Raw genomic sequence first — 25,060 nt, forward strand, 5'->3', positions numbered from 1 at the left:
ATTTTGTAGATACAAAATGCTGGCTAAGAGCTAAAGGAAGAAGCAGAAGCAGCAAAAGCTGAAAGACTTTATATCCACCCAAATGCTGATCATAGAACTCCATAATGTTGGAGCTGAGGGAAGGAGGGATCTCCGAAACCATTTGCCCTACGGTTTAAAAATTCTGCATTGAGGGGCCTTCTGGGCCGCTGCCCAGCAACTGTCTGCCAATGTTTCCTCCCCAAACAGATCTCAACCAGAAGGGCAAAATAAAGTTCCACAAAAACCATGCTCTCAGCATAACTTGAAGACAGAAAATGCCAGAACTTTAAAATAACCTGAGTAAAAAGAGAACCATCATCAAATCCCAGCAGTGCACTTTCTGGTACTCCTAGGCTATGCCCTTCGGTTAGCAAAAGGCTCCCTCACTTCCTGCACAAAGCCCTTCACTCTGGAAGACTTCAGCATGAGGTTCCCACCGATCCTGGTGTGAGGAGCTCTGTCCAGGGGTCTGGGTAGGAAGGAAGTAAAATGTCTTCAGGATCTTCAGCTAAAGGTTCAGTCCTTGTTTACCTCTCCCCACCCCACCCCACCCACCAAATGAACAAAACAAATCAACAAGATCAATCCTGTCCTTGGGGACATTTACGAAACTTTAGGCCAACGCACAAGAGACTTTTACATCCAATGTTTGGTGGGTCTGGTTCTGACTTGATATGTCAGATTAGAAACTGAGCCCTTCTCTGCCTGATTTGGGAGGTTGGAGCCCACTGCTAGTCTCTGGTGTCACCTCGGGATCCTGCCCATCATTGCACCTGTCAATGGCTTGCACCGAGAAGACACACTCCCCTCTGGCTCTCCTCTCCAGCTGGTGATTCCAGGCCTGGCTGCACCTCCTCCTCATGTTCCTCTGTCCCCTCTGGAGTGGTGCCTTACCATTGTCCCCTCTGATGTGTCCCAAATGGCAGAGAAGAATAAAGCCACCACTCAAAGTATAGGGAATCACCCTGAGCAGGGAAGATCTTTGATGCTTTACCTTAACATTTGCGTGCAGATCGCATTGGAACTCAATACATTGCCATGTTAGTTTAAATTAAAAAATATTCCTCCCGTCCAATCTTTTGGTAAAACTGAAGCTCTGGAAATATGAGCCATGCTGATTCTTTGGGTTTGCACGCTTTCGGATCATGGTTACACATCCTGCAGGTGCAAACATCTAAGTGTGAGTGCTGGCCCCAGTTTACCCCAACCCACCTGTTGGTCCCTCTCAACCTGCCCACAGCCAAATGCCTTTAGCCTCCTGTAAGGAGAGGCTCTGGAGGTACTACAGTGAGCTGAATCTCAGACCTACAGAGTAAGGTGCTGAGAGTTGAGTCATCTAGTCCCTCTTCCAGGGGATACCATTTCACTTCACAGATCCTGAGTTGTACTAATTCACTGTTGGTCCAGTTTTTCTTCGTGACTCATACCAATTGTTTGTATCAATTGTTAGTTAATGAAGAGCTGCCAAGGTCATTGGGCCAATAATACCATGACCTACAATTTGGACACAGGGAATGGTAGAGCTAACCCAGTTCGATTTTCCACAAGGTTCCAGGCACTGTATCAGGTGAGGCACACAGTATCCTATTTAATCCTCACATGGACCCAGGGATAGGTGTCACTGTCTTCATTTCACACATGAATTATCTGGTACTACAGGATGTAATGGACACATAGCACCCAAATGACTCAGAATTCAAATCCATGTTTTTCTTCTCCAAGTCCTATATCTTCTATCCACTGTCCATGCTGCTATGTCCCTTGCTTTTCTTTCTGTTGCATCTTTTTGGCCATTTTACCCCTTATGACCTGTAATGTTGGAGAATAAAATGGATAGAGGAGGCGAGGTTGGAAAGTTTGAATCCTGCAGTCAGTTGTTTCAGGAAGACAGAGAGAGTGTGGGAGAGGTGGTGGATCGGAACCAATGTCTAAAGTGACATTTCTCTGATCACATCTGGAATTAATTTATCTGGCTCCACCCTGTTTGCTTCACAGCCACATTTTTTTTAAGGAATGATTCCAGAGAGGTCTTAGCGACCTAAAGAGAAAACATCTTCCCAAGCCCCTTCCCCATCACCAGCTGGAGCATCCGTCTCATTAATAACTGGAGCCTAATCCTTCACATTCAAAGGGAGTCCCATTACCCAAAACAATAATATTTTTAATTACCCAGGCAGAGTGGCAATTGCACATTGAATACTAAGGATTATGTAAAACTAATAAATACTTTTGGAAATTCATTGAACATTTTAATGAATTAAAAGTTATGAAATATTTATAAGCGGTAACAACACCATTTATTACCATTAATAAAATAAATACATTAGTCAGAGAATGAAATTCATTACTATTTTACTACTAGACATTGATGTCAATGACTGAGTATTGCTCCAAATTACTTGTAAAATAGACCAATTATTTTAGTGTGATTAATCTTTTCAATTATTTCCTTTATGTAGTTGTAATTTGAAAGTAATTTTCTTCTGGGAGTACAATGACCTCGGCACACTCATTCTTTATTTATTTATATTTAAAAACCTTTTGTGTCTGCCCCCATTTCTGGGCAAGTTCCAATGATCGAATATTTTAAATAGTTGCCCAAGCAGGCATTGTTTCTAAGCACTTTGTGGGGCATTTAAAAATTGGCTTTATTAATAATTATGGATAAGCCATTCCAAAGTAAGAGCTTCTTTGCCAACAGTAGCTAGGCACTGGTGGAGAAAGGAAAGACCAGCGAATTTCCTTCCTGGTTCCACCTGCTTTCTCGCCTGACTGTTTTGGATTCCAGTCTTCCTCAAGGGAGGCGGTGTGACAGGCATTTGAAAAGACCTCTCTCCTGCCTCCAACCACCTCTACAGAATTAAGCAGGATTACTCTTTTGTGTGGCACAAAGGTCTCTTTGCACCCAGTCACCAAGGTAAAAAAAAATGACTTTATCAGGCATAAGAGCATAGGTCTTAGGAGGCAAGAGAAGCAGCTGCCTTTGCAATCAGAAAGCAAGTCTGGGCTATCAGAATCTCTGCTGGAAAAGAGGTAAATTTTCCCTTTGCATAATGGCTCAGGCAAGGCACAGATGGAAAGGCAAAAGGCGGGTGTGAATCTGTAAACATACCCCAGGATAGTTGTGCCGAATTATTCAGCTCTGGTTCTAGAATTAGGAGATTCAGCTTAGTCAAGGGATGCCAGAGAGAGGATGAGAACATGTATTGTGCCAAGCATTGTGCTAGGAGCTCTGCACGCAATATCTGTTTTAATTTCCCAACAAACCTATAATTATGTATTTCCTGATGAGAAAATAAAAACTCATAGACTTAGGAAACTTTTCCAAGCTCAAAAAGGTGGTAAGTGATGGAGCTGGCATTCCAAATTCATTCAGTCTGATTCTAAAGCCTCTAATCTTTCTCCTACATTGGAATAAGCAAACCTTTATTGAGTGCTTGCCATGAAAAAAAAAAAAAAAAAAAAAAGCACTTCGCTGCTAATTGGGATACAGAGATTTAAAAAAGAAGACAGTCTTTGATTTTAGGAACTTAGCATCTATTGAGTGAGACACATAAATAACTGTGGAGAGAAGTAGATGGTTCTAAAATAGACATACATGGAAACAATTCTGAGCGGAGACTTAGAGAAAATACTATTTGAGCTGGGGTTTGAAAGATGTGCAGGTCTTTGAAAGATGGAGAGTGCACTGCAGGGGGGCACAGATGGAACCAAAGCTTGAGCTGGGGAGGGACGTTTGAGAAATGCAAGCAGATCTCAGTGGCTGATGAAATCATAATTTTCATGCTTATCTTTTAAATGATTCAGTCCACAGTAAGTTAAGGGCAGGAGATTTTGGAGATAGGGAGTTAGGAAGGAGAGCGTTTTGAAAATGGAGTTGAACATCCACCTGGAGTTAGGCACAAGAACTAAGTGAAGATAATAAGGTTGTGACTGCGATTTCTCCTTGGTGTTCACTTCCAGGCAATAGAGCCCACCATTGCATGGCTGATTGAGTCCCCTAAAGTGACTGATCCAGGTGGTGGCACCTCCCCAGGTTGGCAGTGTGTGGCTCTCATCACCTTCTTGGCATTAGGTCAATAATTAACATCACAAAGCTTTGCAGGAGGCCTCAGAGGAGCCAGTTTGTTATTGTGAATGATAATTTCTTCATGAGAAACAGCAGCATCAAAGAAACAGGTTAGTTTTCAAAAGCTTCAGGCGAGGCGAGGCCCAGAGAGGTTAAATAGCTCATGGCATCATTTACAAGGTACCTCCACACATCCACCTTCTCACTGACCCTCAGCATGAGGTCAATTTTGAGACAACTGTTGATACGTTGTTATCCCTATTTTAAATGAAAAAAAAAACAAAACAAAACCCAATCTATGTTCCAGTTATGAGGGAAATCTTTAATGATTTGGAGTGATGGCTAATCTATGGCAAGTAAGAGGTAGGAAGGAGACTTAAATCCATGTTTTCTGATTCTGGTTCAGGGCTCATTCTGTGGTCTTTCTGAGAAAGGAATGTTGGAACTACCTTGGAGGAAGACATCTTCAGGAATGGAACACCTATTCAATACTGACAGAGGAGGAACACTGCCATCTTGGACAAGCACCTTATCCTAAAGTTCACCTTAATCAAAAACCACCTAAATCCAAAAGACATCAGCCTAGTGGCCAAGGTCAGCATGACCATAAACCACAAATAACATCTCTGACAAGAAACATTCCAAACTCCTCCCCAGCCAGAGACATGCTAGCCCCAAGATAGTCTCTCTCCAGCTGGAAAGATGTCAGCCCCAAGATAACCTCCCCTCCATCCAGAGAAATTTCAACCCCCCCATAAAACTTCTCCCCTACACAGAAACATTCCAAGCTTCTGATAAGCCCACTCACCCTAAGACTAATATATACTCTTAGTCTGTAAGAGAAAGTGTTCCTGACCAAAATCGGCCAGAAGCCCCTCTCAGGTTTATTTTCTCTAAAATAAATCTGGTTTTAACTGTTGAGCTGCATTTTGTGTTTCTTTCCTCTTTCTTTAACTCTTACAAACTCTTTGTAAGATTTGCACTTACTTTGCACTAACTCTCACAACTCTTAGGTTTAGGGTGCAAATTAAATATAAATCAAAGATGACCTTTAAGGAACAGTTCTATGCAAAGTAGAATGGAAATGTTAAAGCAACCACACCACAATTCAGTCCTAAGACAGAAACAACTATTTTATATTAATGTCAGTATGCACCCAGTTTAGTACTTTCTCAGAAAATGTCTGTGGCATGGATGAGTGGATGCAAGGATGGATGGATAGCTGAGCCCGCTACCTACAGAGTTTTCTCCTGGCAGCCCCAAGACAGAGTGCCACTGTGATCTACATTTTACAAGCACAGACTGAGGATCCTGCTGAGGCATTGCTTGCTGTTGGAAGAGAAAATGCCCAGTTTGGGTCAGGCTGCCAGGAGCCCATGAAGTAATCCCTCATTTACCCAGCTGGATTTTGGAGCCTACTCTAGATGTTGATTGGTTCCACATGGCTGGCCAAAGATCTGAATCTATTTGTTCAGCTTCTCTCATTTCCTCTTGTCCCCTTTCAGGCTAAGAAAGATACCCTCCATTGCCCAACATTGTCTTTGGTTGAGAAGGAGAAGAGAGAGGGGGGACAAGGTTAGGGGAAGCTACCCATTTTTTCCTGGAAATATTTATACTAGCTACATACCCAGCACCTCAAAGCCAGGACCCACCTGGACAAGAACTTGCCTTTTGTGAAAATGGCCCATATTCAAAGTCTAATAGCCTTGTACTAAGCCCTAGCTTTTTAAAAAAGATACAGTTGATCTACCTATTTTTGGTTTTCATATTTTAAATAGTGTAACATCCAGGACCAGATCATAAAAACGAGTTAATAGGAGAGCTGAGGCCGGGTGCGGTGGCTCATACCTGTAATCCCAGCACTTTGGGAGGCCAAGGCGGGTGGATCACAAGGTCAGGAGTTCGAGACCAGCCTGACCAAAATGGTGAAACCCTGTCTCTACTAAAAATACAAAAATTAGCCAGGCGTGGTGGTGTGCGCCTGTAATCCCAGCTACTCAGGAGGTTGAGGCAGGAGAATCCCTTGAACCCAGGAGGCAGAGGTTGCAGTGAGCTGAGATGGCGCTACTGCACTCCAGCCTGGGAGACAGAGTGAGACTATAACTCAAAAAAAAAAAAAAAAAGAGAGAGAGAGCTGAGAATCAGACTGTCCAGTGGCTCTTAAAATGTATTACATGAAGCCCCATTGAGGGGGAATGTCAAGGGCTGTGGAACAGGTGGGTTCTGGGTCCCCCCAAAGAGAGCTGTACTTGTATCATTTTATATACTGGGCTTCCATATAAGACTTTGTTTTAATTAAGGCTTCAGGCTCTAGAAAAGGTTTGAAGACCACGGGTCGAGTTCAAACACCCTCATTTTAGCCCCAGAGAAGTTAAAAAATGGTATTTGTGCATCTCCAACTCTTTGGGGACATGTGTTTCAAGGTATCCATAATCATGGGACTGCATTTGACACTTTGGATTCCTTCACCTTCCTGAGCCAAAGAAGTTAGAGAAATAACTTCTCTTGGGTAAGCTGAAGGTTATGACATCCTCTCTAATGAATGAATCAGAAGCAATGTGTATGAAATTATTTCAGTAGAGTAAGGAACCAAGAAGATTACTTCTTTTGAGAAATCTGTTAGTGAGCTGAATGTGGCTATGGCCTGGGAAACCTCAGATGTGTTTCTTGTAGGTTCATGAAAGAGAAGAGGAGCTATAGAGGCCTGCTATAAAATGTATGTAGGCTCACACAGGAGCTATCGCATCTCCTTGTTTTTCACGGGGGAGCTCCTTTGCAGCTCCTTGTCTTCGTGTTGACTGATGGCAGTGGTCCATCTCAACTGCCTCTGACCAATCCGAGCTGGGAAAGGGAAACACTGAATTGATTTCTTAGAAAAATTGAGAACTTGACAACCATAAGGTAGAGGCAGAAAGCACCTTGGGCTGGTCAGTAATTTAGTGTATCACATTTCAAGGAAAATCTTTGGGTCTTTGTTCATTCAATTTCTACATGGCAAAGGAGACAGATTCGATGTTTCTGGTGTCCTTTCCAGCAGAGATCTTCTGTGCACACAGCAAGGTGTGGTAGCTAAGAACGTGGATTTTGGAGCCAGATGGCTCCATTTCAATACCAACTGTGTGACTTTGAGGAAATTACTTAGGTCTCCGTGCCTTGATTTCTCTATCCATATAATGGGAATAATAATGATAATAATAATATTACATACTTCATAGCATTGTTGTAAGGATTGAATGAGTTAATATATGTACCATGCCCATGCTTAGAACAGGGCCTAGTGCGTGGAAGTGCTAGATGAGGGTTTGCAATGCTGTGCATTTTTACGAGCTGTATGGAGCCACGCTAATCCTCCCCTCCTCTCCCTCCCTCCCTTTCTTTCTTTCTTTCTTTCTTTTTTATTTTGGCAGAGTCTTGTTCTGTTGCCCAGGCTGGAGTACAGTGGTACCATCTCAGCTCACTGCAACCTCTGCCTCCCGGGTTCAAGCTTCTGCCTCAGCCTCCCGAGTAGCTGAGACTACAGGTGCGTGCCACCATGCCTGGCTATTTTTTTTTCTTTTTTTTTTTTTTTTTGTATTTTTAGTAAAGACGGGGTTTCATCATGTTGGCCAGGCTGGTCTCAAACTCCTGACCTCAGGTGATCCGCCCACCTTGGCCTCCCAAAGTGCTGGGATTACAGGCATGAGCCACCACGCCTGGCACACTGGTCCTTTTCAAATCCCTTCCAAGAAGCTAGTCTGTCCCGTTCTGACATATGTGTTTCTGTAGGCACCTCTGAACCTGAGGGGTCCCAGTGAGTGTCCTGTGTGATCCTATTGCTCTGGGTTGTCTGCTCAAGACAGGTTTTTGTGAATAGGCTAAGGTTTTCCTGGGAGCCAGGCATGGGTATCTCTGGGGGCTGATGTCTCTCTTGTCTGTGCTGATTGTGTAAGCTGCTCTTTCACTGGTCTTTCAGGGAAAAACCTATTCCGAGCCATTTCTACTCACAGCTACTTTCTTTTGGAAGTAGTAGGGTAATAGCCCAAAGCTATAAAAGAAGGTGCAGCATTTATCAATAGATTGATTAACCAATCAGTCAACGTGTATTTGTGTGGTGTTTTCTGTGTGTTTAGCACCATGCTAGCTGCTCCCTGGAGAAATAAAAGAAATGTAAGACAAGGTCTTGAACTTCAAGTTAGGATCCCAAAATGATTAAATGGGAAATGATTATAAAACACCTACTAAATTTAGATGTAGAGAATAAAGTCTTCCAAGGAGAATTTCTGTAGTTGCAAATGACATTTCCTGGCCCCAGGAAATGAGTGAGGTGGTCCAGTCTAGGTCCCTTATTCTATTATTTTCTGATGTGGGAGGCAATAAGAAATGACCTGTGTCACATGAAAGTGCCACAAGGGAAGGAGTAATATTGAGGAGATTTATCTGGCAATGTGTGGAAGATGGAATGGTATTAGAGAGACCAGTTGGCTGCTGCCAAAGTTCAAGTCTGCATATATGAAGAATATAGGAAGAATAAGACACACAGCTGAGCATATGAGGTCAGAAGGGTAGATCCAAGAGACAGCAACAGTAGTATTGTATTAGTCCATTCTCACACTGCTGTAAAGAAATACCTGAGACTGGGTAATTTATAAAGAAAAGAGGTTTAATTGGCTCACGGTTCCACAGGCTGTACGGGCCTTAGGAAACTTGCAACCATGGTGGAAGGCAAAAGGGAAGCAGGCACATCCTACATGGCTAAAGCAGGAGGAAGAGAGCAACGAGGAAGGTGCTGCACACCTTTTTTTTTTTTTTTTTTTTTTTTTAAGACGGAGTCTTGCTGTCACCAGGCTGGAGTGCAGTGGTACGATCTCGGCTTACTGTAACCTCTGCTTCCTGGGTTCAAGTGATTCTTCTGCCTCAACCTCCCGGGTAGCTGGGACTACAGGCACCCACCACCATGTCCAGCTAATTTTTGTATTTTTAGTAGAGACGGGGTTTCACCATGTTGGCCAGGATGGTCTCGATCTCTTGACCTCGTGATCCACCCGCCTTGGCCTCCCAAAGTGCTGGGATTACAGGCGTGAGCCACCGTGCCCTGCCACTGCACACTTTTGTTTTTGTCTTTTGAGACAGAGTTTCACTCTTGTTGCCCAGGCTGGAGTGCAGTGGTGCAATCTTGGCTTACCGCAACCTCCACCTCCCAGGTTCAAGCGATTCTCCTGCCTCAGCCTCCCAAGTAGCTGGGATTACAGGTATGCGCCACCACGCCTGGCTAATTTTTTTTTTTTTTGTATTTTTAGTTGAGACAGGGTTTCTCCATGTTGGTCAGGCTGGTCTCGAACTCCCTACCTCAGGTAATCCGCCCACCTCAGCCTCACAAAGTGTTAGGATTACAGGCATAAGCCTCCTCCAACACTGAGGATTACAATTCAACATGAAATGTGGTGGGGAGGGGAGGACACAAATCCAAACCATATCAAGTGTCTAGACAGAAATACTGGCTTTGTCATCAGATCAACTTGGAATTGAGTTTGACTCCACCTTTCACTAACTCAATGACCTTGGAAAGTTTTGAAACTTCTGTGAGCTTCAGTTTCCCCATCTGTAAAATGAGTATACTAGTCCCTGCTTTACAGCATTATTGTAAAGCTTGCATGAGGTAACACATAAAGGCATTGACACTTGCCTTTGTGCATGGCGAGTGCTCTGTCAGCGTTAGCTTTTCACCATTAGTCCATATCAATTGACACGAACTGAGCACCTACCTAGTGTCACACACTGTGGTAAGTGTAAGGATGTAGAGAGGATATAGGAATGGCCTCTGTCTTGATGACACCCACAGATAGATATTATCTCCTATGCAGAGAGAATCGTCCCATGTCTCCTTGAGTCTTCTCCAGATGAACTAAAATGGCACGTCTCTGCAGTGGACCAAGGAAGAGCTGTGGAGTTCTACAGCTGTGTTTCCCCTTGTGCTCTGTGTCTGTGCCTCATCATGAAGGGACCAAGTTCTTATCAGAAAAATAGACCAGGCATCCTGCAGACCTACCTACAGTTCTGGCCAGTAATGTCGCCAGCCCTATTCACCTCCTTCAAAGACACCATTTTTCTCCTCTTATCCCCTCTTCTTCTGGCATAACCAAAGCAATGACCCCAGAAAACCTAGACATTTGGCTACATCAAATAGGCATTGAGTATGCCTTTAAAGTAACCCCTTCCCTTTAAATATGAGTATAATTTTAGGATGATTCTTATGTCTGCAATTTGTCTATGCCTACTGATGTGCACCTGAATTTGTTTTCTCTGGGAAGGAAATTTAGAAGTTCTGAGCAAACACTGAGATCACCTTGTTCTTCACTATTCTCCGCCTTACACATCCACATCAATCCCTCCACATCCATTGTTGACCACAGGTGGTCTGACCCAGAGAAGAAACACAGAGAACATTTGCCTCCTCATGGAGACCATCTGTTCTTGGACCTAGAGCCACTGAAAGAAGGAAGCTGGACCATGAGAACTTTCCCAGGTATCTGGGCCAAGCCACTTTCTCTAGGGAATCAGAGGAAGACTCATCCTCTCCCTCTTCTAAGAGGGTGCCCTGCCAGCGGAAACTTTCTGGATCATTAGAGAGAGTTTAGGGAGGTCAACTCTTGGTTTCGTAAAGGTAGAAAAGCAGACAAGGAACGGGTCTCTGGAACAGACTCACTGCAAATGCAACACAGGCTATGGGGGATGAATATTTTTAGGTGAGAGGGAGTTGCAGGGCAAGGGAGAAAACATCTATAGGTTGAGATTCTTGATTTTAACATGTAAAGAATTTTTTTTAGGTCAAGAAATTTTTGCAAGAGTATTTGTAGTGGGCCTGATATCTGGAATTTTGTAGTTTCTTATTCCCCTTTTCCTAATGATGATCAAATGAGAACATTCTGGGAACTGATACCTTCTCCCTGTCACATTCTTGTTAACTGGTTCCATTTCAACAGATGGCCTCTTTTGTACGGTACACAGATCCTTGACATCTGTGAGGACTGATGATGTCCAGAGACATTCACAAATCTTCAAGTTCAGGAGTGCGGAAACATTTGTACAAGCTCCTGGCTTGCTCCCAAACCACATGTTTCTCATACATTGCCTCATATCATAGGTTAACAACCTTTTCAACTTGAACTGTGGTTCAATCTATCACATTATGGTGATTTTTCTTTTCCCCACACATAAACCAGTTTTGATTAAACAACGAAAACAAAATACACTATAAAATTTCCTGCAAGGCCAGCAATAAATGAAGAGCCACAGGGGCAAAAGAAGCTGGATTGGCGGGGGGTCAGTAGGGCTTCCTCCCTAAGAGAATTCCTTTCACACACCACTTCCCAGGAGCACAAAGTTCAAATCCAGACCTGTACATGGGACAGATGACTGTGGGATATGGGCCTTCAAAGTTATTCATGAATAGTCTAAACTGAGAATTGAGGTCTGAGAGTGCCTCAGGCTTCTTCTGGCTCCACACTTCATTCCTGGGCCCCTGATCCTCTCTCTCCTCCCACCCTCCACCTTCCGCACTCCGGTAGGCCCCAGTGTCTGCTCTTCCCTTCTATGTGCCTAAGTGTTCTCAAGGAAGATACAATTTTATACCAGCTCTTCGAAATTCATTATCTGGGATATGGATCACCTGGTGTCATTCAGAACTAGCCCCTAAAACACTCTAGACCTTTTTTTTTTTTTTTTTTGATATGTGGTCTCGCTCTGTTGCCCAGGCTGGTGTGCAAAGGCACAATCTTGGCTCACTGCAACCTCTGTCTTCTGGGTTGAAGCGATTCTCCTGCCTCAGCCTCCCAAGTAGTTGGGATTACAGGTGCACATCACACGCCTGGCTAATTTTTGTATTTTTAGTAGAGATGGGGTTTTGCCGTGTTGGCCAGGCTGGTCTTGAACTCCTGACCTCAAGTGATCCACCTGCCTTGGCCTCCCAAAGTGCTGGGATTACAGGTGTGAGCCACAGCACCCAGCCCATTCTAGACTTTTCTTCATAAGTGTGTGCATTCCCAGCTAAACATGGTTGCAGGTTATTGACACATCTAACACAATAGGCTACCAACGAGAGTGGGAAAGCCAGATTCAGATACCTTCACTGCAGTTCTTCAGGGCAAAGAAGTCCACTGCAGACAAGCTGCGGTTTCCACTGGAGATGTATTCCAGGGCCACTCGAAAGGGGTTGTCTGGGCGCCCGATTCTTCCCTGGAGCACTGTCCAACTGGTTGTATCGGAAAGCAGGGGAGAAAAGCATAGAGAAACAGTTATGAGAATTAGGTGTAACATGTGGACAGGGTCACGTCCTTGCAGGGACTTCAGGGCTCACATTCTTCATGGGCACCAAGAGATGGGACTCTAAGTGGCACTGAGGACAGTGACTCTGACAGCAACAATCAAATACTTATTTACTTTTAGTCTAGCAAACTTAGAGATGCAATTCGCAAACCCACTCTCACCACTGGCATTTCTTTTGTCATATTCTGTTTAAGGCAAATGAAGCTCTTTGGACTATTCAGTAGCTAGTATCACAAGAAAGAAAATATATACTTGAGAAAATCTGCCAGCAGACTCAAGGAAATGTCTTCAAAACATTTATCACTCTATTCATAATTATCTCTAGAAAGAATGATTGGTTTTCAGAGTTTTATCTGATAGAAAGTCTCGGAACCCTCAGGTTTGTTCTACAGTTACTTAACAGGGAAGCTAGTAAGAGCTATTTATTTACTGCAGGAAAATTAAAGTGCACCGAAGCATGTATTTTGGGGTAAAAGGTACCTAAGATTGACGTGGACTTTGCAAAAAGTGCAGACAGAAAAAGATGGAAGCAGGCGAAATGGTGAGCTCGGCACCCACCTATAATCAAGGATACTGACACTGTCAGAGAATAGACAACAAATTAAATGAACACTTTTACACCTTGCTCATGCTATTAACCTCTTGAAATATGCTCCTGTCACTGATTGGACCATCAGATTTACTTTCCAACATTGATTCATAAATGTCTGCAAGTGTGTGTGTGTGTGGGGGGGATTTATTTACTTATTTTGAGTGGTTTGTGTGGAAAATAAAAATTACCTAGATTATTTCATATTTTCTTTCCTTAACAACAACTTTATTGAGGTATAATTCATGTATAATAAATTACATGTACTAAAAGTGTCACTTTGGGAGGCCAAGGTGGGTGGATCACAAGGTCAAGAGATGGAGACCATCCTGCCCAACATGGTGAAACTCCGTCTCTACTAAAAATACAAAAATTAGCTGGGTGTGGTGACATGCACCTGTAGTCCCAGCTACTCGGGAGGCTGAGGCAGGAGGATCACTGGAACCAGGGAGGTGGAGGTTGCAGTGAGCAGCGATAGCCACTGCATTCCAGCCTGGTGATAGAGACTCTGTCTCAAAAAAAAAAAAAAAAAAAAGAAGTGTATGATTTGATGGTGGGTTTTGGTTTATTTATACATCTATGAAATCATCACAATATTTCACTTTTTTTACCACTAGGTTGGGCTTTGGTATGGTGGTACAAGTGGTAAAGGAATAAGGGAAAAACTAGCTTTCCATTAAATTTTTAAAAACATTTCCACCCCCTAAATATAAAGTGATGCTCACTGTAAAAAATAAAAAGCACCGAAAATCCAACAATTCAGAAAGGCTGATAATGGAAAGTAAAAGTCACCTAGAATACCATTGTCCAGCAATAACCATAGTCACCACCTAAGGGAACAACCTGTCAGTTTTGTTTTGTTTTTTGTTTTTTGTCTTGAGACAGTGTCCTGCTCTATTGTCCAGGCAGGAGTGCAGTGGTGTGATCACAGCTCATTGCAGGCTTGACCCTCCCCGGTTTAGTTAACCCTCCTACCTCAGCCTCCTGAGTAGCTGAGACTACAGCTGCGAACCACCAATCCAGGCTAATTTTTGTATTTTTTTGTAGAGACAGGGTCTCACTGTGTTACCCAGGCTGATCTCCAATTCCTGGGTTCAAGCCATCCACCTGCCTCAGCCTCCCAAAGTGCTGAAATTGCAGGTGTGAGCCACTGTGTCAAGCCCAACCTGTCCATTTTAATCCATTTTAATTTTTCATGAATGAGACCATAGTACATATACTTTGTGGTTGCACTTGCTCACTTGACGGTATGTCACAAGACAATATAGATTACATTATCATTTTAATGATTGCGTTTTTAATGATTTGTGCATTGCTTCTAATTTTTTCTTGATCATGATTATGCCGAAGCTAACTCTGTGTACTTGTCTAAATATGGCCTAAGGACAAATTCCTAGAATCAGAGTCAAAGTGTGTACACATTTAGGCATATTGTCAATCCCCCCACAGTGAATCGGGGGCCCATTTCTGCATGGGCTTGCTAACACTAGTTCCCACCAAGTCTTTTCTGCCTGTGCTAACTTTTGATGAAGGCATTGCCTAAGACAATCCACCACCTCTTTCAGTGTGGTGCTCCTGGCTGGTGGCTTTATGTCTCTGGTGTCTGGCATGCAGTGGGTGTCTGCTGAATGAAGGAGGTAGTCTTCTTCCCTATCGCTGTTCTCTGTAGTTAATTCAGATCACTGAAGCCAATTCTTCAGCCATTTAATAAAAGTGTATTGAGTTTCCCCACAATAGATGCTGTAGAAGGGATTATTGCTGCTGTAAAGTTTGTTCTCTGTTACTGTACCCAGCAGGATTTCCATCCACAATAAAACTGGTGCAATTGAAGGAAAAGGAGGCCTTTTGGTTTAAATGAGGGACTGTCAAAGAAAGCAATATTTGAAAAGAATATGTAAACAAGGGGTTCTTAAGGAGACAAACAAAAAGACAAAAAGAGCAGAATTTGTCTTGTTCTTCTGAAAAATAAAGGATCTATTTTTGAGGAAAGATGGTGGTGAAAGGCAGGAGTATTCATATTCTGCCACAATCATAGCTCTCTGCTCTGAGGAATGATGGATTTTAATTCCAGGTACACAGTGGCCCTTGACAATGATTTCCATTTCTATATTGGCACTAGCCCTCTGGATAAATGTGTCAAGAGTTTTAGGAATTAGTTTCTGAGTTACCGATGCAATAACTTTTGTCTGAAATTCTCTGGCCTCCCATAGTTTACTGCTGCTTTAATAACTTCCAGAGCAGTTGCCAAACATGTATTTTATATCCAGGGAAGTTGGGACTAGAAAAGGGCAAGCTTATGCCTAGGGTCAGATTTGTTTAAGAGACCACCAAAAACCCAGTGAAAAATAAATCTAAACTCTCTTCTTGGTCTGCCTCCATTTTCTTTGCTTACACCTGAGTGGTCACAGAATGAGCCTATCAGGGTCCTGCTTTTGTTCCTTCGGCTGGTGGCAACTCTACTTAGGCTTGCAGAAGGGAAGGTTAGGTTCTGACCTAGAGCCTCCCGGAAACAAACTTGCAGCTGGTTCCATGTGTTGGGGATTTGTGACTCTCTTATCACTGGTGCTTCCATCAATCAATGTGACAGTGTGGGGTGTCCATCTGGACTTTAGGAAGCCAGAGGACTGTATGGACAGCTTGTCACAATCCATTATCTTCCCTGTGTCTCTCTGGAGCTCTCCAGTTCCAGTTCTGGCTCTGCCCCTTATTTGCCTGATGACTTTGAATAAGGCACTTCTCTCCAAAAATGACAGAAATGTTGGATGTTTTCTGATCAATTGTATTCTGTCTCCAATTTTGCGTGAATTTTTTGAGAAAAACACTGACCACCCATTTTTGCAGAGTGCCTATATGATAATGAGTACGTTAGAGTCCATCAAAAAAGGCAGGAGGGTTGGCTTGTGAATATCAAGGTCCATTTCTGACCTACGGGCTAGAAGTGATATGTAGAAAGGCCACTGAATTGGGAGCTGAGTCCTGGATTCTGGTTGTGGATTTGCATGGGCTTGGGCAAGTCCCTGCACCTCTTTGGGTTTTAGTTTCCTCATCAGCAAAATGCAGGCATTGAATTAAAAGTTCCCTAAGGGCCTTTATTGATCTGATATCTATACTTCCTTAGCTGATTGCAGAAGTCCTAGTAACAAAACATTTTATGAAAGCCCTGAAAGCTCCAATTGACAAATAATACCCCACAGAGATGAGAGGAGAATGATTAATCACAGAATCACAGATTTATTTCTGCAAAGACACTCAGTTTCACCCTCATTGGAGAAGTGAAGACTTGCTCAAGGTCACACATTGAGTTACCTGCAGACTTAAGATGAAAATAAAGCATATTATTGCTCCAAGACTGCAAGCAAAAGAGACAATGCAACCTATGGATCAGTCGATACAATCAATTGCATTTCATTTCCCTAAAATCACAGAGATAGAGAAGAATATGTCTACTTAGCATTGCTGGAGGGATCATCAATTTGGGTTTTCAGGATAGACCCACCAGCCAGATAGTGAAATACACTGTCAGAAAAATCTCCCAAAAAATCATAAGAAGTCCTAACATGGAAACAAAAAGAATTTCTAAGGCTGCCATGGCTCCCTACCAGCTTAGCTGTATATGTTTAAAGAAAACTGTCTGGCACATCTGATACAAGGCAAGCCAATGATGAGATTGAAAGGTTGGCAGCTGTGACTCAAAAGGGCAAAGGCACCAAGTTATTTTAAGCCCAGAATGAAGGGACACTTTATGACAGCATGTGAGGACCATGAGTGGCAGTTGACAAGACAGGGAACATGTCATACTTTGCTTCTGTGCAATATCCTGATGGGCGTCATGTTGACATAGGGCTAGCTCACATCAGTGAGCCCTCAAACCCTACATCCTTTTCAAAGGAATGCCTTTCTGAGATGGTTTTAGCTGCTGCAGTGTAGCAAGGAAAGGCCTAGATTCAGCTCTCAGCTCCACCATCCACCATCCTAAGCTACAACCTTAGGCAAAAGATTTAACTCCTCTGAGCTCCAGTTTTCCTATTTTTAAGGTGGAGGTCATAATGCCTAACTTGCTGGATTGTTGTAAGGATTTTTGAGAAGGATGTACACAAAGCAATAGCTCTTAGCACACAGTAGGAGTTCCATAAGTGGAGCTATTCCTATGGAAACCACTGCTTTCTCCATGGAATGACACTGGTCCTTGCAAATGTGGGCATCTCAATTCATTTATGAGAGTCAAAGAAGAAAGGAATATAGTAAAAGAGGGCGAGAAAGGTACTGCAATTTATCAATAGCAGCCATCACATTTGTTTAAATAAAGAAAAACTTGGTTAAATGCACCTTTATACGTTAAATACAACTCCAAAAGGTTATGTTAGAACATCCCTACAATGAGATGTATTAGGATTTGACTATGATAGCAGATCACCCTTCCTCTCAGAATCCTCCAAAGGCCACCACCTCACTTAGAGTAAAAGCTTCTTCTTTACCTTTGCATCTTCCTGTAGGACATGAAAAGATGCTTTGTGTCTAGTTCTTGGTTAGCATTTGTTGAGTCGCATTCAATTTCTCAGATATTTACTGGTGCACTGCTGCACACTAGCTAAAGTATTGGATGCTCTAGGGATGCTAAGGGTCTAGGATTTAGCCTTGTTCTCAAGGAGCTTACAGACTGGTGAGAAAGAATAAACATATGTACCAAGATTTTTAGTGAATGGCAGCATAGAAGAGGCAAGTGAGAGGTGTAGGTACCATATGCTATTGAAGCAGAGGCCAAAGCGATGTCTCCAAATGGGCGGTCAGGATAGGAGTATCTTGAGGATGGGTTGTGAAGAGGGGTCAGGAATTAGGAAAAGGACAATGCAGAGAGAGAGACTGGCATAAGCACATGAGCAGAGGCCACATAGACAGTACGTGTTTGGAGAACAGGTGGTCCAGTCTTGCGCGTGCCAATGTTTTCCATGGTCCTCTACAGGAAGGATGACTTCTGTGTCTCGCCTTCCCACCTCCTTAATGCCAGAATGGTAGATCATTCATCACATGTCTCCAATGCCTTATACATCATAGACACTCAAAAAATATTTGTTGACTGAGAGGACAAATGAACATATTTCCATTAAATCAGACACGTTTCTGACACTCTTGGTCAAAATTTATATTGCAGTGGAGCTGAGTTAATCCAAACGTTCATGTCAATTCATGAACACTAGCTGTCATCTATTCACATGATAATGATACCTTCCCTGTTAGGAGAAACGCACAGACTGGGGAACTTTGGCGGTTGCATTATTACTACATAGCTCATCACATAACTCTTGGCCTTCATTTGCCAAGAGCAAATCAGAAGGAACCAGAGAATTATGTAATTGAGACCTGGAGGATACCTGAGTTCTCAACTAGGACAGTTACCATCTGTTGCATAAATGTTCTCTCCAATGCAGGTCGGGCTTGGACTAAGTCAATGTGAATACTACATACAGCAGCACTAATAATATGACCAACAAGAGTTAAAACTTATTAAAGGCCTACTATATGCACTGCTTATAGCTGAGTTTTAAATGCAGGTTGGCATGCCTCTACAATCTTTAGAACACCATTTTATTCTGTCACTTAAGCTCCCTGAGGTTAGAAACTATTTTTCCGAGGCTTTATTTCTATTTCTGGCTCTGATGGACATGGCTGGGGACCTGAAGCTACGAGATGTGGCCATCCTCATGTCCTGTGCTGGTCATGAGCACCAAGTCATTCAGGTGGTGACTGACCTCCTAGCTGGGATGGCCAAACTCATGGGTGAGATCGACAATGACAAAAGCCACATAAATTAGATAACTAGCCAAGTCCCTGTCACATAGAACACAGTCACGTGATGACGATTATTATCAAGCATAACCCTGTCAAGACTCAGGCCACACTGCTGGCATTCCTCCACATGTGCCTTTGCTAAGAATCTCTCTTGACAAGTGTCTGGACAAGGTGTGAAGGTGTGAAGATTTGTTAGAAACAAAGAACTGAGCCTGTGGGAGTTTGTCTAGATCAATATAGAAAGAAAGGAGAAAAAAAAAAAAAACCAATTGAACCTCTCTCTCTAATCTTATCCTACAGGAAAAAAAAACACACATAACTTTCAAGTTTTCCTTAAAATATACTTTGTAGTAATTCTGTAGCAAATATAAACCATTCAGCACAATTTTTTATTGTTTCCATTAAATCAGCCTGCATTTAAAGCATTTTTATGGGAGATAGCAGGGGGAAAATGCTAGATCAATGTAAATTTTAGTGTGAAGTCCTTTGTTGCTTATTAATCTTCTGTAATAATAATTACACATGGCGTGTGGCATGGAGTCTTTTATCCAAGTAGCCTTGGCTTTGTTATTCACTTGCCCTTCATATTTTCCCACAAGTTAGATAAATGTGTTCTGGAGAGGATCAGCTGTGATAGGAAGAGGTTTCAGGTCGAGTGGGGATCTGGCTCCCAATGGCCCAGGGTGGAGAAGAGCTGCTCTGAGGCTAAGGGGGGCTCTAGGCTCTGTAGGAGGGGCCAAGGCAGGGATGGGTTCCCTGGGGCCACAGGTCTGCTTGTTGAGACCTTAGCATTGTCAGCTGTAAAGCAGTTTTCATTTCATCAGAGATGTTAAGTGGGTGACTAGGATCTGGAAGGTAGGCTAGCCTTCCTGGGGTAGAGGCATAGAAGATGTTCCAAACTGCATTTCCCTAATTATTTTCACATGTTTTGGAACAAAGACAACATAAATGGTCCTGAGCTCCTTTTCCTAGCCTCCTTGTTTTTTTTGGGCGGGGGGAGGGGGACAGGGGTGGAGTGTCACTCTGTCACCCAGGCTGAAGTGCAGTGGCACAATCTCGGCTCACTGTAACCTCTGCCTCCTGACTCAAGCGATTCTCATGCCTCAGCCTCCCAAGTAGCTGGGATTACAGATGTGTGCCATCATGCTCAGCTAATTTTTATATCTGTAGTCGAGATGGGGTTTCCCCATGTTGGCCAGGTTGGTCTTGAACTCCTGACCTCAGGTGATCCACCCACCTCAGCCTCCCAGAGCTCCTCCTTTGGGGTTACAGGCGTGAGCCACTGCACTCGGTTCTCCTAGCTTCTTTTGAGCTTCTTCTAACTTCCCCTTTTTTTCTCTCCTCTCTCATTCCCTCCCTCCCTCTCTCCCTCCTCTCTTTCTTGCTTCCATTCCTCCCTCCCTTTTCCTTTCCTTCTTTCAAGAGAAATATAATAATTAAGCAGCCAGACTTTTATTGGCTATGTGACCTCAGGCCCCTGGACCTCCTGCTCTCATCACTTGAGTTCCACCCCCACTGGGAGTTTTATAGTCTCAATTCTGCCTTTTATTGGCTGTGTGACCTTAGGCCAGCTACTTAACCTAACCTCTCTGTGCCTGAATTTTGTAATTAAGAAGTAGGAATAATAATTGACTTATAAAGGGGTGTTGTGAAGATCACATGGGTTGAGATATGTGGGCATGTAGTTAGCACTCAATAAGCATTAGCAGATGCTGTTGTTATTATTACTCTAGTGTTTCTTTTCTCTCCTAAATCCAGTGTGGCTGATGATCTTATAAGGTGAAATAAGAGACTGACTATGTGGTGGGATTTGGGGGTTTTGGAGAAGAGCCTCCCATTCCAGACATAAAGGTTTTCAGGACTCCCTCCATTAAATATGAAAATCTTATTTAATTTTCCTAACAAATGCATGAAACATATCATCACGCCCATTTTATGAGAGAAAATTGAGGCTCAGAGAGCTGACATAGCTGGTTCATGTAGTAAGTACTAGGAGGCAATGTGAACCCAAGACTATCTTCAAAACTCTGGCACTTCCTACTATAATGCACATAGGTTTAAATGTACGCCAAATGCAAATAACTCATTTTTTAGAAGAACTTTTGGTGGGTCAGAGGTGCGTCATGTTTGAAGAACAGCATACTAATAAAGGGTGCATCCTGCAGATATTTTGGCTCCTTTCAGTGTTGCCTCAGGCTACCCTATTTCTTTTCTACTTGACCTCTGCATCTTCAGAATCTGGATTGGAATATGCAGGCTTGTGGGGGGCTGATGTCCACCCTGGCCGTGGCTGAGCATTTTTTCTTCATTCTGTATACAAGGCCAGAAAGCAGGAGACAAAGAGTCTACCTCTACAGACTTAGCCTCTAAATCATTGCAATCGGGATGGGGAGGAGTAGACTGATCATAGCCACAGTTATAAGAAAAACATAGTAGTAGAGGTGTTCTTAACTGGCCTCTGTGTGACTAATTTGCTTGCTGGATTAGCACAAGCTCTGCATTTTACATGCTGTGAAATACCCTGTGCACTCTGAATGTTCAAGGTTGCTGAGTGGTCAAGGTTACTGAGTGTTCAAGGTCACTGAATGTTCAATGTTACTGAGGTTCAATGTTCAAGGTTACTGAGTATTTAAGGTTACTGTGTTTAAGATCACTAAAAGTTCAAGGTTACTGAATGTTCAGGGTCATTGAATGCTCAAGGTCATTGAGTGTCCAAGGTTCCTGAATGTTCAAGGTCACTGAATGCTCAAGGTCACTGAGTGTCCAAGGTTACTGAATGTTCAAGGTCATTGAATGCCCAAGGTTACTGAGTGTTCAAAGTTACTGAGTGCTCAAGTTTATTCTTTAGTACCCCTAGACTCCCTACTCCAATCATTTGAGTTCCACACCCACTGAGAGTCAGTTATGCTTATTCTGTCAGACACAGAACATGATACCCAAAAGTATGGCCCCTTGGCATGCTGAGTCCTTTGAAATGAAGGACATTGGAAGGGTCTCAGAAGCAGGTTCTCTCTGACCTTCTCCTCCCCTCCTGTCTCCCGCCCCTCTTTCTCCCTTGAAGTGAGTTGTAGAAACCAGAATTCCTCTTCCCCAAAATCAGTCATAGGAACTAGCACCCCTCTCCCCTGCAGCAAGCCATAAAACTAGAATGGTTATTCTCTCCCTGCGGCCTTGAGGACCTTCATTCCACAGGGGTCCTGTTCCACACCCAGGAGGAAGGAATGCTAGACAGGGAGGCCAAGGAGAATCTGAACCCACAGGCTTGCTAGGTTTCCCCCTAAGTCTGTCATCCCCTTTCTGTCCCGTCCCCTTCTGCAATGGCTTCATCAAACCAAACAAAGACATTGGGTCTTCATTTCTGAAGGCTCCCAAGTAACGTAAAATTTTGATTAAATCAATTTGTTTTGCTTTCCTCTTGCTTTCCTGTCTTTTGTCCTAGGAGTGTCCAGAGTGACCTTTGTGATGGGTAAGGAAGAGTGACACACCTTTCCGCCCCTACAGTTTCTAAAACTGTTTATGCCAGCTGTACTCATTAAGTGGATGAAATACGCAGGACAACGTTTGAATACTTTGGAAAGACTGGTAGCTGGTGAGTCACTACAAATAATTACTGTTGAATTAGGTGTGAATGGGGCAACAGAAAGATCAGGAAACAAATCTTAAAAATCCGGAAAGCCTCCAGAGAGCCTTCAGATTACTTCACAAGTTTTAAAATTATTTCCATTTTAAAGAAACGGAGACTGAATATCAAGGATGAGGTGTTATGAATGTGATTTATGAGAAAGACAATGAGGAACTCTAATCAACAGACCACACCACACTAATCTGGCGCTACATCAAGCATTGGTGAATTAGTATGCATTTAGAAGTTGCAAATTAAAAGAAAACATTTAAGGATCTAAGTTGATTCCCAAACAACAATTAGTCCCAGTAGTATTGTCTAAGAGGGATTCTTCTTCGCTCTGGTTTGTATAAAAAATACATAGAAGATGCATCAGTGGTTTTTTCTTCTTTTTAAAGGAAAAAACACTGATTATCCAGACCAAAAAAAAAAAAAAAATCAAGCGAGAGAAAACTTCTAATCACGAGTAGTGACCCTGAGAATCCTGAATTTCCTCTTTCTGTTTCTCTGAATTTTGGATTAGGTCCCATGCAAGCCACCTCCTCCTCCAGCATCTGCTGAGCATCCCTCACCAGGGAGCTGTGGGGAGGGACCCAGCTGAATTCTGGGCAGGGGAAGTGAGAGGAGAGTGAGTGTGGATGGTGCCGGCATTCCAGGAATCACTTAGAGTTAGAGAAGAGACCACAGGAGGGGATCCCAGGGGGGTTTTTCCACTCCACAAACTTGCCAGACAATCTTTCTGGCAGGGTGGGTGGTGGATTTTCTGTGATTAGAGTCCCAGGTGATCATTTTGCCTTTCTAACTCTTTCTGTAAGGAGATGTGGGCACATCACCTACCAGCAGCCAGTGGGAATCTGGAATTTGGTTTCCTAACTCTCTCTTCCTTCCAATAACTTTTTAGCACCATCTGTTCTTTTCAAATACAATCTTTTCGTTCAAGCCAAGTCAATGCAGTAGGTTTTTTTTTTTTTCTTTCAATACATCATCCCCATGGAGAAGGATAAAGACAACACTGAAACTGAAATGTGGCTGTTTCTGTGGGATCCCTCCTTCAGTCCAGTCTGCCTCCAGCTTGAGGCCTGAGTCTTGAGCAGGGCTGGAGTTGAGGCATTCATCCAGGGCCCCCACTTCAGAGCTCCGAGGATTTCCCAGTCCTAGAAGCATCTTCCCTGCCCATGCTCAAATGATTCCAGCAGCCCGTCTTGTTCCCTAGAGAGGCAGCCTAAATACCACTTAATGCCTTCATGTATTGATTGGTTCAAATGTGAATGTAAACCTCTAAGCCAAGCAAAATGCTGACACCCAAGCCCAGAGGCTCCATTTCAGCCACAAATCTCTGGCCAAGTCAAGCCACTGTGCTGAAATTTTATACAGTAGGGTGAAACTTGCCATAAACTGTGGTCCTGTAAGCAAATTCTGGGGCTGGGATAAGTGGTCAGCCAGAAAAGGCTGGAGGGGCCTGGTGAGGTGCAGTAAGAATAGCTCACAGACTTGTACCTGCTGGAGAGGGTCCCCCACCCACACCTTGCTATGCCCTGCCCCTTCACTGGGGTGGTCATGGTTGGGACTCAGAATATGACCCCAAGGTATGACACCTTTGCATGATGGGGACTTTAAACTGAAGGACATTGGAGGGCCTTCAGAAGCAAGTTCTCTCTGGCCTCTCCTGCCTTTCTATTCCCTACTCCCCTTTCTCCCTCAAGGCAAGTCATAGAAATGAGAATTGTTGCTGTAACCTTCTCCCTGCCTTTCTATGTAGAGCTGTCCATAAATGAATTCTCCAAACTATCTTATTGGATAGCAGGTCTCAAGACCCTAGTTCCAGAGGGTCCTGCCCTGTACCAGGGAAGAGTGAGGAAGGAGTGCTACACAAGAGACCAAGAAGAATCCAACAGCCAGGCCTTTTTGGGGTCCCCCCCTTAGTCTATTAGCCTTAGCTCATAGCCTTTTGCCCAATCATATTTCTACACAGCTCTCTGTTCTTCATTGAACCTAAGCATAAAATCAGAAAATTTCCCCTGGGTCTTTGGGTTTTCCTTTCTGAAGGCTCCCATGTCATGGAGAACTTTGATTAAATACGTTTGTTTTGCTTTTTCTCTTGTTAACCTGTCTTTTGTTATAGGTGTGTCAGCTGTGGTTGTTGCGATGAGTGAGGAGAGGGATCACACCTTTCCATCTCCACACTAGGAATGGGAAGGTAATTGTCAGAAGCTTGATGGACGGTGCTCTGAGCCCTCTTGGTACGCAAAAGGCTCACAAGCTCTCCCATGCTGCTTATACTTCCTGGGGGCAAGTATCCTGGATAATAATGTTGTTGCAGGCTTGATAGATGTTAAGACTGGTCTGAATCTTGGAAATCGCTGTGTCTAATCCTCTAATGTGGCAGAGAAGAACTGAGACCCAAGGACATACCCACCTTCAGCCAGAGGAGGGGTCCATTCTACACCCTGTGTCAGGAATAATCTCTTTAAAACTCAAACATGGCCAGGTGCGGTGGCTCATGCCTGTAAGCCCAGCACTTTAGTAGGCCGAGGTGGGCGGATCACGAGGTCAGGAGTTCAAGACCAGCCTGACCAACATGGTGAAGCCCCATCTCTACTAAAAATACAAAAATCAGCCGGGCATGGTGGCGCGAGCCTGTAATCACAGCTACTCAGGAGGCTGAGGCAGG

The 25,060-nt window shown here is 43.4% G+C and overlaps 1 protein-coding gene across 1 annotated transcript in view; it reads right to left on the reverse strand.

The window, feature by feature from the left end:
• The window catches only part of ALK (ALK receptor tyrosine kinase), a 749,759-nt gene that overhangs the window by 194,769 nt on the left and 529,930 nt on the right, over positions 1 to 25,060 (reverse strand). Inside the window, exon 5 of the mRNA XM_017947405.3 lies at positions 12,190 to 12,317. Within this exon, the coding sequence (XP_017802894.3) occupies positions 12,190 to 12,317 (128 nt within the window). The remainder of the gene's footprint in view (positions 1 to 12,189; positions 12,318 to 25,060) is intronic.

This window comes from Papio anubis, chromosome 14 (assembly GCF_008728515.1).
Source record: "Papio anubis isolate 15944 chromosome 14, Panubis1.0, whole genome shotgun sequence".
Lineage (NCBI taxonomy): Eukaryota > Metazoa > Chordata > Mammalia > Primates > Cercopithecidae > Papio > Papio anubis.